At 39.8% G+C, this 15,706-nt stretch overlaps 1 protein-coding gene across 1 annotated transcript in view; it reads right to left on the minus strand.

The window, feature by feature from the left end:
• Positions 1 to 442: 442 nt before the first annotated feature.
• cad (carbamoyl-phosphate synthetase 2, aspartate transcarbamylase, and dihydroorotase) overlaps positions 443 to 15,706 on the minus strand; it is a 29,034-nt gene continuing 13,770 nt past the window's right edge. Inside the window, exons 24-44 of the mRNA XM_023265533.3 lie at positions 15,155 to 15,322; positions 14,351 to 14,533; positions 13,355 to 13,459; positions 12,581 to 12,826; positions 12,345 to 12,426; positions 11,135 to 11,301; positions 10,726 to 10,890; positions 10,069 to 10,200; positions 8,312 to 8,513; positions 8,033 to 8,223; positions 7,805 to 7,945; positions 7,227 to 7,316; positions 6,984 to 7,125; positions 6,278 to 6,471; positions 5,152 to 5,226; positions 4,849 to 5,061; positions 4,297 to 4,422; positions 4,056 to 4,211; positions 3,812 to 3,913; positions 2,901 to 2,995; positions 443 to 1,343 (exon numbers count right to left, since the gene is read on the minus strand). Coding sequence (XP_023121301.2) covers positions 1,244 to 1,343; positions 2,901 to 2,995; positions 3,812 to 3,913; positions 4,056 to 4,211; positions 4,297 to 4,422; positions 4,849 to 5,061; positions 5,152 to 5,226; positions 6,278 to 6,471; positions 6,984 to 7,125; positions 7,227 to 7,316; positions 7,805 to 7,945; positions 8,033 to 8,223; positions 8,312 to 8,513; positions 10,069 to 10,200; positions 10,726 to 10,890; positions 11,135 to 11,301; positions 12,345 to 12,426; positions 12,581 to 12,826; positions 13,355 to 13,459; positions 14,351 to 14,533; positions 15,155 to 15,322 — 3,075 coding nt within the window. The 3' untranslated portion in view covers positions 443 to 1,243. The remainder of the gene's footprint in view (positions 1,344 to 2,900; positions 2,996 to 3,811; positions 3,914 to 4,055; positions 4,212 to 4,296; positions 4,423 to 4,848; positions 5,062 to 5,151; positions 5,227 to 6,277; positions 6,472 to 6,983; positions 7,126 to 7,226; positions 7,317 to 7,804; positions 7,946 to 8,032; positions 8,224 to 8,311; positions 8,514 to 10,068; positions 10,201 to 10,725; positions 10,891 to 11,134; positions 11,302 to 12,344; positions 12,427 to 12,580; positions 12,827 to 13,354; positions 13,460 to 14,350; positions 14,534 to 15,154; positions 15,323 to 15,706) is intronic.

The following is a 15,706-nucleotide window of genomic DNA, read 5'->3' on the forward strand; positions in this document are numbered from 1 at the left end:
CTTTAAAATTGTTCTTTAACACAGGACTTGTTTCAGTGGGATTTGTCCAGTGTGTCACAATGTGTAAACTTGGATTGGCACCAAATGAAAGAATCATAAATAATTTTACTGAACACAACTCCTTTTTTTAGTTGTTAAAGAGGTTTCACCTTTGCCTAGTGGGGAGGACCAGGTATTTATCCTCAACCCCAGATCACAAGGCTCAAGGTGTCAGTGGTGGTGATACTCAAGACTGGTAAATACCTGGTAAGTGGTGTCAGAGAAGTTGTCTCACAGTTGTCTTCTACTAAAGCACTTAGAATTACCATGACCAGGATGACTGAGAATCTACATTTACAAATAAAATGACTGATAAATTATTACACTTGCTGAGTTCCTGACAGTTTTGTTCCACATTTACTGGCCTGTTCCTTCATGTGGTAAATAAAAATGATGGCAACCGTAAAAGGGAAAACTGACTTTTATTATTTATTTCTCTACATAAGACAAAGCCATTCACCAACATTGTACTGACACCAATTCCCATTTTGTTATAAAAGTTTGTTAGAGTATGAGAAATTGTCAACAGTTACAGCAAATACGAACAAACCTACAAAGACAGCATTTTCAAAACATTTGTGCGTTTCCATTTTCAACGATTGCTACACATTTAAGAAAAAGAAAACTACAGATGACAAGAGATTTTCATACAACTGATGAAACTGGTACCATAATTGGTCAGAGGGTGTAGTATGTGCGCAAAGAAATAGTGATATTAAGAGAAGAAAGTGTCAGTTGTCACATATCAGTGTTTAACATAGTAAACTGGTCCCTTTAAAGTTACTGTCTTTGCAGCAGGTGAATCCTATCTAGTGGCTGCAAATGTTACCCAGCTACCGAAACGCATAATTCTTTAATCTCAAAAATTGTCAACATTATGATCTAATGCCAACGTCCCTTTCATCTCTTGAGGAGCTGATCCTACTCCTAAGTTGACACACTGATGCACACATACAGTCTGTTTGTAAACCATCTCAAACTAACAGAAAAAGATTGTCATTGGTCCCTAAAACAACTGGTTTTGTGGTTAATATGTAGCATAAAAAAAATAAATCAACACGTGTTTAACCGGAGACAAGCAGCATCACCTTTTTAGGAATGTAAACCAGAAATTCACAGATTTTAAGAAAGAATATAAAGGTACCATGTCTAACACATATTCTAACAGTTGACCATTTGTGTTACAAATACACAGCACACAGATTTATCTGCCCATTACAGTGGCCAGCAGGGCCATTCGGATATACATGCCGTTCTCCGCCTGACGGAAATACGCAGCTCTCGGGTCTGTGTCCACCTCCGCACTGAGAGAAAAACACAACAGAAGAAGAACATGAAATTGGTTTAACTACTTCACTATTACAGTAGAATTTCTATCGGACCACATGTGATATTGGCAGTGGAGGAGCTGCTGTCAAGAACAATATATTTAGATGAAATATTAGTGTAGGCACATGAAATATTTCATACATCATAAAACACCTTCCTGATCTAACTTATCAACACAAATGATTAACCATTTAGGTAATTTCAAGGCAAAAATGGCAAAAAAAAAAAAAAAAATCCCCAGTTGCAGATTTTTCATTTTTCTCTGTGGACTGTTTGTCAGAAAGCAAGAAACTAACATCATAAAAGGCACTTTCCCAATATTTCCTTGCATTCTATAGACCAAACTATTTATCAAGAAAATAACCAGCACATTAATTGAGAGGGGGGGCCACAAAAAGTTCCCAAACTGAACCTTTCAGTCCCCTTTTCCACAAGCTCTCAACCTCCATCAGACACAAATAAGATTGTGTTCACATCACAGACTAGAGGACTGCATTGGAATTGAGATGCTACAAGACTTAACGCAAATCTCAGGGCAGCAGGCGGTTTTAATTCTACTGCAGGCTGGAGCTAGCGGTCAAAAATTAAACTGCAGGCCCCCGGATTTGCCACAGTCAGAACGATGGAGTCAAGAAACGAAGCTGAAGAGAAGATTAAATCAGGTTTTTATAGAAAAACTAAGCGAGACATGTTTGAGATATGGACAGATGGGGTCCAGTTTTTAGACTTTGTTACAACAAATGTGCAAAGTGTTGATGTACTACCAGCAAAAACATTTTTCTTGCACATACTGAACAAGATGCTACTGAGAAATGTAGGAAATATGATCTTGCTGTCAAAGAATAACACATTATTATGAATGCAGTTGTAATGTTATTAGTGTTACCTGTTATTACCAACATGTATGCAATGCTTTAGTGAAACTATACAGCAAAATGACTTTAATGGTTAGAAATTCAGTGGAAGCAGGAATTAAAAAAACAAAAACAAAACAACAACAACAAAAAACAGTCCTACACAGGGCCTTTGTGTTCAGTACCAATTCTGCAGTAAGATTCAGTCTTTTGTGTTGATGGTTCGCATTCATGTTTGTAAGTGACATGTGTGCACACAAAATTAAATGAATTGTGAGTGGCAAGTACACAAGAATAACACAGATTCTTTGTGTTACTGTCATATTTAACCATTGAACATTTTAGTTTGGTTTGAAAAGAAACTTCTCAATAAATATCCAACAACTTTAAACCTCATCCTCCATCGCTGTTGTGCATGTTAGTTTTTACCAGTTGGTAAAGTGCCAACAATAAGTAACACTATGACCTCATATGTGAGTAACAAAGATCTGATACGGAAAAAAAGGATGTGGTTTGTCCAAACTTCTGTGAATTAATTCTGATTTACTTGGAGGAAAGAAAAACACAATTTGGGCCTCTTTAGCAAGTAATATGAACAAAGAAACTCAACCAAACAAGATATGTCCTTTGTCTGATCACGTGATAATATGGTTCAATATGTCACTGAGCAAGTCTTACCTGATTTCATTGACTCTGGGCAGTGGATGCATCACCACCATCTTCTTCTTGGCTACAGTCATGATGTGAGGCGTGAGGATGAACTGACCAAAAGACTGACAGAGAGACAGATTTAGAGATTCATGAGAGCCTCCTGCTCATACATTTCATAAAACTTTGCTACTAAAAATACTCTTATAAGATATGATTTTGAACAGAGTAATTTAATTCATGCCTTTTTAAAAAACACGCAGTAGTTTGTGATCAAGAATCCTAAGTAAATCCAAACCAACCCTGTTCCTAATGTCAAATGCATGATTAATACAATGAATGGGTGCTGACAGTAGAAGAAAAAACCCAACTCAATACAACCGTGTTACTACTGAAGCCCGTGTTTCAGTGTATTCTGTCTCACTGGCTCTGCATTAGCATGTTTAATACAATGCAGTTGTTCATGACTGAGTTTGTGACAATCACATTTGTATTTTCTGTCACCTTCTGCTCAATAGACCTTCCAGTATACAGCATATCTGTCCATTTTGTAGAGTTGTGACAGGGTGGAATGTAATCTTTTCAGCATTTTAAATGGCATCATTCTGTGGAGTATCATCTTCTTGTTTTCTTGTGAAAGCCTCTCATAAATTTCATTGCATGAGCCTCAGATCGGTGCTGGTGTTTCTATTGAATGTTATGTGAAACTACTGTTATTGGAAGAGCCCTGATTAAAATGTGTGCTTTCAAATTTGTGTGTGTTGATGATCAGTTTGTCTATTGTAAATTTTAATACAGATTGCTTTAATGTGATGCAATTTATATATTCACCACAGTGGCAAATATGTGCATTATTAAATACTGTCCTGCATACCATGTGTTGGAAATTTGTCTACTTGAATCTGAGGTAAAGTAAAATCAGCTGATGAAATCAAACTTACAGCTTTGTACTCCTCCTCAGATGCAAACCTCTCCTTCTGGATCCTTGTCATGTAGAGGACATCAGTCTCAGGCAGAGCCTCCTCGATACTCTCAAACTCCTCCTGCAAAAAAAAAAACGTACAAATACACAATCATATCTAGTCGCTTACTTTTTGTGAAACTGAGAAAATAAGATTCACATATATTTTCAATAACATTTTTTAATATGCTTTGGTACACATAGTGTTGCTGTTTAGTCCCCACCTGTTTGATGCCCTTTGAGGCCACATAGCTGATGATCTCTGCTGGCATGTGGAGGTTTTTGGGAGCCACATAGCGCAGTGTGATGCGATACTGAGTCAGCAGTTTGGCCAGGGAATGAACTGTGCGTCCATGTTTCAGATCCCCCACCATCGTGATCTGACAGAAAACGTGGGTTACAGTGAGTTTCTAGACACAGCTTTGATCCAGTTCAGGATCGGGATTTAAATCTAAGTTGTCTCACCGTCATGCCATTGACCGTCCCCAGCTCCTCTCTGATGGTGAAGACGTCCAGCAGGGCCTGGGTCGGATGCTCCCCAACACCATCTCCAGCATTAATCACCGGCTTACGGCAATGACGTGATGCACTCTGTGTACGACAGAGGTGGAGGCGTTACATGAAGACAATATTAGAAACTCCTAGCGAAGTGGTATGAGCCTACAAATATCAAAAATTTAATGCCTTTTTGATGATGGAAAGAAAAAAAATGTCAAAAGCAAAAAGATTTGAAAACAAATAATTTTTTAAAGTATACACATAATGTTAAACATGGTGTTCAGAGTTCAGAAGGTTAAAGAAAAATATTTTACATGAAAAGTTACCATGTAGGTAATGTTATCAGACATTAATTTTTCTCTTAACTCCAGCTACGAATTGGGAAAAAGTACGCTTTTTGACTATGTGAATGTCAGTGATTTGAAGGTATACCTCAAGAATTGGGCTGTGAACGTGCATTAATTTGTCCTTAGAAAAAAAAATGCTTGAAACAGCAGCTTTGCCAGCCCTGAAACACACCTCTACAGCTCCAGGTGTCGGGTGACGGAGCACCAGGACGTCAGCGTAGCAGCTCATGGTCTGAACAGAGTCGGCCAGCGATTCTCCTTTTTGTGTGGATGAAGTGGACTCGCTGAAATGAACGACGGAGCCACCCAGACGCTGCATAGCTGCTGCGAAGGAGCTGCTGGTGCGAGTACTGACCTCATAGAACATGGACGCCATCACCTTACCCTTGAAAAGAAAGAATGAGGAACACGTTTCAGAACTGGGCTAGCTTGATAATGTAGAGAGACAGCAATATGAAACATTTTTTGGAGGTACCTTCAAGATATCCACACTTCGTTCCTTCTGGACCATCAAACGCAAAGTGTGAGCAACATTGAAAAGGTGTGAGATCTGAAACGAACAAAAGACACAACATTTACTGTTAGTTGTCGCATGTAGAATGATTACAGTGGTCCCTCGTCTATTGTAGGGGTTACGTTCCAGGCCCCCCCGCTACAGATGAAAATCAGCGAAGTAGCGACCATATTTATTTAATTATTTATATATATTTTAAGGCTTTATAAACCCTCTCCATACACCGCATAACATCGCAGAGCAACACTATGCGCAGTGATCAGACGTCTATGTGAAATGGACAAGGCCAGATGCTGAATGCTGCTACATACGGGAGACAGAGGAGACTGATGCTACACTCGCTGAGCCAATCAGTGCCCAACGCTGTACACTATGCATTTTATTTCAATTACATATTCTTATGCTTTAATTCTTATTTTTTATTTTGTTTTCAATTTTTAGACTAGAAAATGCTTATTTTACTGCAAAAATAATCAAAATAACATAGCAATTGCAGAGCTGGTAGCTTTGACTGAAATGTTGTGCTGCAATGAACCATGGAAGTTTGGGGTGTTGGGGGTTTAAATGTCATTACTATGATTTATGTTGGTGCTAAAGTGTTATTAGGGTTTGTGTTTCATTGTGTTTTTGTGGTTTAGTCAGCCTAGTTGGTTTGATTAAGTGTTATGATGTCAGGACCGTGAGTATGAAGTGTAGTGTGTTTGATGACTTCCTGCCACATTTTGTAAGTCATGTTCTCTGTGTGTGTCAAAATAAAAGCATCTACCAGTTGCAGAGTGCATAAAAGGCAGATATCCTTCCTCCAGTGTCGTTTCTCAATGCAGCTCACCACAATAATACATATAAACCGCAAAATCCTGTAATGTAGCAAAACATTTGCGATACCAAATGCAATTTAAAAAGCTGTGATACAGGGGAAAGTGAACCACGATATGGCGAGGGACCACTGTATTTAAATTTGGTAATTAATCCAACACGGTATCGTCAAGTGGATTTTCAGACTAAAGAGACTGTGTCCCTGCTGTCCTGTTTGCAGTGTTGCACAGAAAGTTTGTCACGTCTGTGTTTGTGTGTTGTTTCAGTGTACCTGCTCCTTGCTGAACTGGCTAACAGACAGGATGTGTTGGCCCACCAGCGGGTGCAGCAGAGGAGACATCTGGAAGTGTGACACCTGTCCAGGAGGTATTTGTCCCGGGCCGGACTGTGGGGAGAGCAGCCTAGACAGAGGAGGAGGATGGCTGTAACCGTCACCAGCACTGGCTGGTGGGAGCATGACCATCTCTGCAGAGGTCACAGAACCACAATGCAAAGGTTACTCAATGGGAATCAGTTATCTATAAACAAGTCAGCATAACAAACCGGTAAATATTACTGTATTTTAAATGTAGCTGAATGATTCTAAATTAATCTTCCAGGGTTTATTAAAGGTAGTAGTATACATTTTCCTAAATAGGCAAATTTATGGGACCTCCCCAAAGAGAGTTTAACCAAAAAAAGAAGCCATTAGCCTCTAGCAGCTCAAATAAATTAGCCTTTACTTTGAAATGCACTGATTGATGGATTTATTCACTTGGTCCCTAAGATTATGTGGAAAACTGTGGAAATTCAGTGGTACTTGTACTACTTATGGTATCGTGAGATCTCTACACTGTAGTGCTGGTAGCTTTAGAGACTTTTTGTACACTATAAAGAAGAAAAATGCCAATGCCAGGCTTAGTTTTACCACTGGAGAGAATGTATCTCTGACCTGAAGGAGCATTTAATATGCCAAGGCATTGTGTGAGTTGTGGTACCTGGTGGTAGTCCAGGATCAGAGGAGCGGTGGATGCGAGGTGGCAGCAGGTAGCCGGCCTCTCTAGCAGCGCGGCGAGGACTCGGTGCTCGTGTTCGGACCAGGCCATCACGGGGAGGAGTCGGACGTGAGTGCTCAGGAGTCTGACAGAACAGAAGAGTGTTTGAAATAAAGACTACCGTGTAAACTTAGTATGGAACAAGAGCTAGGTCAACTGTATTACTGCTGCATTAAATTTCAATACTTGTGGGCTTTCTTTAACAGTTTCAGAAGGTTGAACTGAAGCAGCGGGCCACGTCTTCACATCTTCACCATAACCTGGAGGAACCAACACCTGAAGGAGACAAGAGGTTTTCCCCAAATAAGGTAAATTACATACATATATAAATATAAAACAGAGTAACCAATGTGAATGTGCCTTCTCTTTGAGAATTAGAAAACAATTACACAAATTTCCTTTTTTTTCTCCACACACATAATACATGATTATGTACACACTGTATGATAAGGTCTAGTTATACAGGTCCTATTTGTTCCTTCAACTGACAACATAGGCCACAATAAACATACTGCTGGTACAAAGTAGGGGATCATAAACCAGTACAAACTGTGTTGTACCTAGAGCTGTTACTGTGCCAAAGAAATTAACTATGTGTTTTTAGATAACTAACATTTCCGATGGCCACAAAAGTAAGATGAAGAAATGGCAACAGCTATTCCAGGGGTAAAAGTGTGACCAAATTAAAATTCTCGCTAATGTTTTCACCTCTGGCTCGTAAACATAAAAAGTCTACAACAACTAGTGTTTGCATGAGTGCCGACCTGGCCATCGATGTAGGCCACCTCTCCTCGTAGGACCACACGGCGAACTTTACCCTTCACCTTCAGACCCTGGAAAGGAGTCCACTTGGACTTAGTGAACTGCATGGCCTGAGGAATAACCCACTCCTGCTCCAGGTCCACCTGAAAGACACAAATAAATTTTAAAATTAGGAGCATTATTTTTCATATTCTGTAAAAAAAACACCACCTGTGTGCTTGTCTGCGTACCTCCACGTAGGTGTTTTCCTGAACAGGCAGGTTGAAGATCCTGCGTGGATTGTCATACAGACGTCTGATGATATCATCCAGAGTCAAACGTCCATCACTGACAGCGGTCAGCAGCAGTGGCAGCATAGTTTCCAGGCCGGGGTATCCAGGAGGAGGACGCTCACTGTTCTTCTCCTCTACAGCGTGAGGAGCTAACAAAGCAAACAAAGGGAAGAATATTGAGGACTAAAGAATGGACTGATTTCTGTGATCAGAGCTTGAAAACGTGTGCTCACTAACCGTGGTCTGTAGCAAAGCAGTCGATGATGTCCAGGTTTTCCCACAGTGCCTCCATGTCCTCACGGGTTCCCAGCATTGGTCGAACCTGAGCTCGTCCGTCACCGATGTCTGGCACATTTTCCTCACACAGAAAGAGGTGATGAGGTGCCGCCTCACATGTGACCTGGATGCCCTTTTGCTTTGCAGCTCGGATTATCAGGATCTAAAAGTCGTAGGAAAGTTATGGGTATTAAAAGGTGCAGAAAAAATCTTTAAAAAATCACATCATATGAAAGTACTTAAAGTCCAAGAAAGTCACAGGATTTTGAGGATGTGCATAATACTCAGAGATGTTTAACTAAGCTTGCACATTAACTTTTACACATCAGTAGAGAGATTAAACTTAACAAAAAAATTAAATAACAAAATAAACTGCATTTTTTTTTTAATCTTCTTTTTAAATACAAGCTCTAAACAAATTTGGCTTTTTAAAATAATATACAGTGGTCCCTCACTATATCGTGGTTCACTTCTCGCGGATTTTTGGATTGGGTTTGGTTCCGCAGATGTTTCGTTATATCGCGGAATTCTTCGGTGCAGATATTTTTTCTGTAGTTTTTACTTTGGCAAATTGCATTAAAAAGTAGCACTAGACTACATGTACCTACTTTTTAGGAACGTTGTAATTGCCTAGGGCTTTTATTTTGACACAGACTACAGTATAAATGTGGCAGGAAGTCTTCAAACACACTACACTTCACACTCACGGTCCTGACAACATAACACTTAATCAAACTAACTAGGCTGACTAAACCACAAAAACACAATAAAACATAAATACTAATAACACTGGAACACTAACATAAACCACAATAATGACATTTAAACCCCCAACACCCCGAACTCCTATGGTGCATTGCATCACAACAGTTCAGTCATAGCAACCAGCGTACAGCGCTGGGCTCTGATTGGTTCAGAGACCGTAGTCAGTCTCCTCTGTCTCCTCTGACTATAGTGCATATGGTATAGCGGCATTCAGTATCTGGCCTTGTCCATTTCACACAGATGTCTGATCGCTGCATAGTGTTGCTCTGCGGTGATGTGGGGAGCTGAGGCTGCATTCACTTGTCATGGTTACAGTGACGTTGTGCCGGCCACTATATCTCGCAATGGGAAATCTTTAACAAATCTGTGGATCCAGACTATAAGCCGCATCACTGCCAAAATCTAACCACATGGTCCTTGTCTCAATTCTGACCTTCCCTGAAAATTTCATCCAAATCCGTTGGTCTGTTTTGAGTAATATTGCACAGGACAGACAGATTCACAGAGAAATATACACTGATCGTCACATAACTCCACCACGTTCCTCGGCGGAGTTATAATAAAACAAATATTCTAGTATCGGATTTGTGTATGATTTTGTTCATATGCATTTACTTTATTTTGTGTATTATTTTTGTGTTTATTTATGTTGTGCCGGTAAGAGCACGTCCGTGTTTCTTGTGCTGAGCTGTGAATAAAACCTGCAGAAAACTGTCCTGTCCTGCTGGGGATGTTTAGCATGGCAGACAGCAAAAGACATGAGCATAGAAATGCAAAATAATTGTAACCAGCCTGACCTACAGCCTTGGAGACGGGTGAGTCGACCAATATTTAAGGGTTACAATATGGTCCCTATATCGCGGATTTGGAGGGTCTGGAACGTAACCCCCGCGACATACGAGGGACCACTGTATGTAAAAAAAATTATATATACATTAAAAAAAAGTCTTTACCTCCTCCTTCCTGGCCACGTGGCAGATGTGAACTGGCCGCTGGTAGAGCTGAGCCACCATGAGGATGGCAGCCACCGTCTGCTTCTCAGCGTGAGCCACAATAGGCATCTGCTTGGGCCACTTCTCAAAGTGCTGCAAACAGAACCAGACAATTTAGGTGGAGAACCTATTTTTTATACATTTATGTGCAGATCCGACACCTTTTACAAACAATAAATATTTAAGGCTGAATAAATGTATATAAAATGATGTAGAAGACAATATATAAACAAATGATGACTTGTTCATCAAAGTGTGTGCATTCCTGGCCGAGAAATACTTCACAAATGCAAAAATAGAGGTCAGCTATCAAAATAGAAAAAGGTGGTGCTCATACAAAGTGTAATGACAAAGATTTGACTAAGAGTTGGAGCAAGCTGAACCTGTCAGATAGGAGTAAAAATAAAAAACACAACAACCTTATAGAAAAGTAAAGGGAAAACTGTATATTCAGGAGAAAATAAAAAGTAAAATATGAAAGAAATGCAAAATAACCTGATGAAAACTTCACAGAAACACTTTTTTTCACCTTTAAATGAAGAAAATAAGAAGATAGTCATCTTGATGAAAAGAAATGATAACGTAAGAAGTAAAACAACAACAAAAAAATCAGCCTACCTCCATCCACAGAGAGACGTTGTCCATCTTGAGGGTGGAGTACGTGTCGTTCAAGTACATCTTGAGGCCAGCAGCCTGGCTGGCGATGGACGGCAGGACGGCAGCATTGTCTGAAGCAGCGCCCAGATACAGGGCGTAGTCACAGCGGCAGCCTGCTTTGGCCAGCTGATGACAACATAACAGGGTTTATAAACCTTTATTTAGGATCAGCTTCAACTAGTGTTAGCTAATGAACTGAATAGTAAAATAAACTAAATAAAGAACTTACATTAATTAGACAGAAAATTTGAGACGCAACACCTGATCGCTCTCAGTGTCCCACCATTTAGACCAGACAAAAGAGGAGCATTTTAACTTACAGAAACAAACAAAGAGCAACAAATAGGTTCTCAAAAATCCATGCATGTACCTTCTGCACCAGGGACAGAGTGCTGGCGTCGGTGATGGAAGGCGCAGTGTTGGGCATTGCACACACAAGGGTCACTCCTCCAGCCAGAGCAGCTGCTGTACCAGAGGAGAAGTCCTCCTTGTGGGTGGCACCAGGCTCCCGCAGGTGAACGTGGACGTCGATCAGACCTGGGATTCAACCAAAAAAGAAAGATTTGATATCTTCAGACAGCCGGTGTGATTATGTGCACATGGCTAACCTGCTCATTACTCCGCCAAGGAACATGGCGGAGTTAAGTTATGAACGGTGTTGGTTTGTCTGTTAGCAACATTACTCAAAAATAGACTGACGGATTTGGATGAAATTTTCAGGGAATGTCAGAAATGACACAAGGACCAAGTGATTAGATTTTGGCAGTGATGCGGCTTACAGTCTGGATCCACAGATTTGTTAAAGATTTCTGTATCATTGCAAGATAGGGGAACGGCATCATTCTATGACAACAAGTGAACACTACATCAGCTGCCTGCTAACGATCACATGATTGTGATCCTACTACAAATCAACCGCCACGGACCACAAAATTTTTAAAGATTTTATCCGTCTGAAATCACAGAACGACTGAGCAGCCTTGGCAGAGTGCTGTGATCTCTGAGTGCTTTTCTTGCTTACATATTGGTTATAAATGATACAATCTAAACTTTCGGGAACCAGGATATATGTAGTAACAGAAACATGACAATAGGTTATTGGGCATGGGAATGTACTTTTAAATACTTTTTAATCTGACAGTAAACTCTAGCAGACATCTCTTTTCTTTAGAGCTGAGTATCTCCAAAATACAAAGTATTGGCTGTCATAGTTGCTATCAAAACTGTTTGTTTACTGATCAGTGTTATTTATTGCTTCAAGGTTTCTGCAGTGTTTTTGCACAGCTTGATGTCAAAGGTTGACAAATGTATTTCTCAGAAACATCCCTTAAAGATGACAAGCTGCATCTGTTGTCTGTATCAGTGACAGCATCTGTGTTTTAGCCATTTAGTTTAGTTCTGTCTGATCACTTCTACAAACACCCTGACATTATAAAGAGCAAGAAAAGAAGAAAAAAATGTCTGTTCTATATTTTAAAGCTGCAGACAAATGATCAGAGCTTCTGACATAAAGCACAATCAGTCAGAAAAAAAAACAACAACGCATCAATCAGCTGCCTCTGCCAGCTGCAGTGACTCACCAGGCAGACGGACGAGCGTCTGGGATGCCATGCTGTCGATGTGAGTTTTCACGGGTGGAGTCCTACCAATCTGACGAAGAGCCTGCAAACAAGTCATTGACTTTTATTTATGTTGCCATGCAACTCCAGGAAATACTTGAAATAACGTACAGCATGTTTAACAGTTTTCAATCCCTTTTAAAAGGATTTAAAACAAAGCAAAACAAAACAAAAAAAAAAAAAAACAGAGAACTTACCTGAACAAACAGCTTGGTGCACTTGATATCAATGATGAGTGGGACAGAGTAGTCGATGGCCATGCGTCTGGTCCTGTAGCCTTTGGTGACGAAGGAAGAGAGTCGCCGACCTCCACTGTTCCTCATGGAGAGGTTAATGACCAGGTCAAAGTGGTTCTCCTCCAGGTAGTTCATGATGCTGCGCTGCTTCTCTTTGGTGGCACATTCACTGTCTTCCTCCTCAAACGGCCAGTCGACTGCCATCACCTGGACAAACGATGACATCAGGCTATTTTTCATACTTTGTGATCGTGACTTTAGTTATCCCGGTTTCTCTTCTACGACTGGTAAGCATTTATTAGCTTATAACTAACTCTAACAATAAAAACACTGTGCTGGTGGTTCATTATAAGTAGCACTATACAGTTTAATAGGTGTTCAAGTGGCATCGTCTATTATTTAATGCTACATGTAAAGCTATTAGGTTGGGATTTGTATTCTAAAGATTAAAGGCTTTAAAAACAAGTAGATAAGATTTAACAACAAGCACATACACGTCACTCTGTGGAATGAAAACACTCATACCACTGTAAGTCAAAACAGTAAAGAATAAATACTAAAACTATCTTCTCTATTTCATATCTAGTCAATAGTGTCAGAGTGCATCATTCTATGCTTTATATGCTGTTTATATGACTCCTGCAGGTGCCAACAGCTTCCATTTCATGATCATCATTTTTTTCTACCGGTATGATGAAGGAAATCAAAACATTACGGATATATGCTGAGAATTACCTTGACTCCATGTTCGGTGTAGAAATCCGCAGTACCCAGACTGGCGTACAGGTCGTATCCCAGAGACTCCAGAGCCTGCACAGTGGGCAGCAGCTCGCTCTTGTTCTACAAACACAAATCAAAGTAAACAAGCTGATTAATCAAAGTCATCTGAAGACCACCACTGGCTAAAAAAACATTTTTAATGCTTCAGTTCTCAGTCTAACTCAATATAGTCTCCCTACTTTCTTGCTTTAATTTTCTCTCAACTGTTTGGTCATTGTATTTTCTAGTGGCAATTGTAAAAAAACAAAAAAAAAAAAACAAAAAAAAAAAAAAAACAACTAAATATATTTCATGAATGTAGTAAAAAACACCTAAAATGGTTATCTTTAAGACAGGCCCACGAAAAATGCACAAACCCGGCATTCTTTAATTTTCTTTGTAATATAAATGTATATATATGGACTATTATTGTCAATTATTCTATATATTTGCATGTCGTGTTTGTATTTGATGCAGTTTTATTGTATTGGTTGCATCATTTATTGTATCTAGTGCGAGCATTCGTTGATTGTACGGTGTATTTTGACCCCCAAGAAAAATGTTGCCAAGGTAACAACTAATGCGGACACAAATACTTGAAAAATGACAGCTCAAACACATTCAGTTCCTAAATTGTGTTTGGAATTTTATGCTTTATTTATTCACTCTGCATTGTCCAGTTACAACTATTTTTATCAAGCACACACTATCATGTGACAGATTTGTTTGGATGAAATCTGCACTACATTTCCACATGGATGTGCAGCCATAAAAGACATCTGTTAAACACAACCCAAGACTGCTGATGTACTTTAATGTGCTATTATGTTCCACTAAAACGCATAATTTCAACTGCCAGCTGGATCACCGTTTAGTTGAACACAGTGTTCACATCTGCTAAATGACCAAATCAGCGGTGCATCTCTATTTAAAGATCGTTTCACTCCGACGTCTGCCACAACCTGCAAGTACCTTATAGCTGCCGATGGAGAGGAGGATGTTCTTCTTGGGGATCTTGAAACCCGTGGAGAGCATCGCTTTGAGGTAAGCCTCGTATCTGTTCTCCCCAAAACAGGCAACTTCTCCAGTGCTGGCCATCTCCACCCCAAGCACCACATCAGCTCCGGCCAGGCGAGAGAACGAAAACTGAGGAACCTGAAGGGCAGGTGACACACAGTTAGAATAAACTGTATATATGAGATGTATGTAGCTACAGTGACGTCAAACATTGCATTGTTAACTACAGTTTTGAAGGCTGGAGGTTAGAATTTGGCTGTTGCCTATTATTTTTGAAAATGTAAATTAGGCTCGTTTCCATTAACTGTTTTGGAGTGAATACACAAGGCTACTGGCTGTAATAAAGTATGAGAAGCCAGAAACAAAACAAGTTAGTTGCCAATAGCTAAAAACAGTGAAGAAGAAACAAACAAAACTTTGGCTACCTATGAGGAGAACAACTGATAAGAAGTGAATTGGTTTGAATCAAGAATCAATCAAGAAATCTGTCATAAATCTTTCACATCAGCTGGTATTGGTCATGTTTCATGCTGTCCAGAGACAAAAACAGCGAAACAAGCAGAAACAACTGATCAGAATTTATTTTCAAAGAAAGGTGTTTCCATCTCCCAAGGAGCACATCAACTAGTAAGATATTTCAAAATGTGCATTAAAGTATATTACGAAAATATGGCTACTGAAGTGAAAATGTAACGTGACCATGAATCATGTTTACTCCAACAACAGAATAACATGCCTGACTGGAGTCAGACAACTTACCTTAACTCCCACAATCCCTTTCCCACTCATAAGGCCCACAGGCTCCACATTCTCCCCCATAATGGCCTGAGTTGCCAAGGCAACGAGGTTCACTCCCAGTGTCTTGGATACAAATGGGAAGGAGCGGGAAACTCGGACGTTGCACTCAATCACCTTCAGTTGGTCATCCTGTCAGAAAAAGAACAACATCATTAGTACAATTAAATTCAGTGTTATTTATATGGCACCAATGCACAAGAAGTCATTTCAGGGCACTTCCAGTAAGGTCAAGACCTCACAATAATATACTAAAGAGAGAAAAATGGACACACCTAGTGATTCCACAGCAGTAAATCATTATTCCTCAAGTGACAACAAAATAACTAGAACTAAGTCCCTGTAGATTGTCTGTACATCATTCTGAAGTTTATACCACTTCAGTTTTTTTCGATACTCACTTCCTCACCTGCTCCTTAATCAATACTTGCAAAACAAACACTGCTAAACATGGCTGTCTGGTACAGCACAATAAATAATCCATGTCAGCATGAATAAACCATCTTTCATCTTTGT

The sequence above is a fragment of the Amphiprion ocellaris genome, chromosome 12 (assembly GCF_022539595.1).
Source record: "Amphiprion ocellaris isolate individual 3 ecotype Okinawa chromosome 12, ASM2253959v1, whole genome shotgun sequence".
Classification (NCBI taxonomy): domain Eukaryota; kingdom Metazoa; phylum Chordata; class Actinopteri; family Pomacentridae; genus Amphiprion; species Amphiprion ocellaris.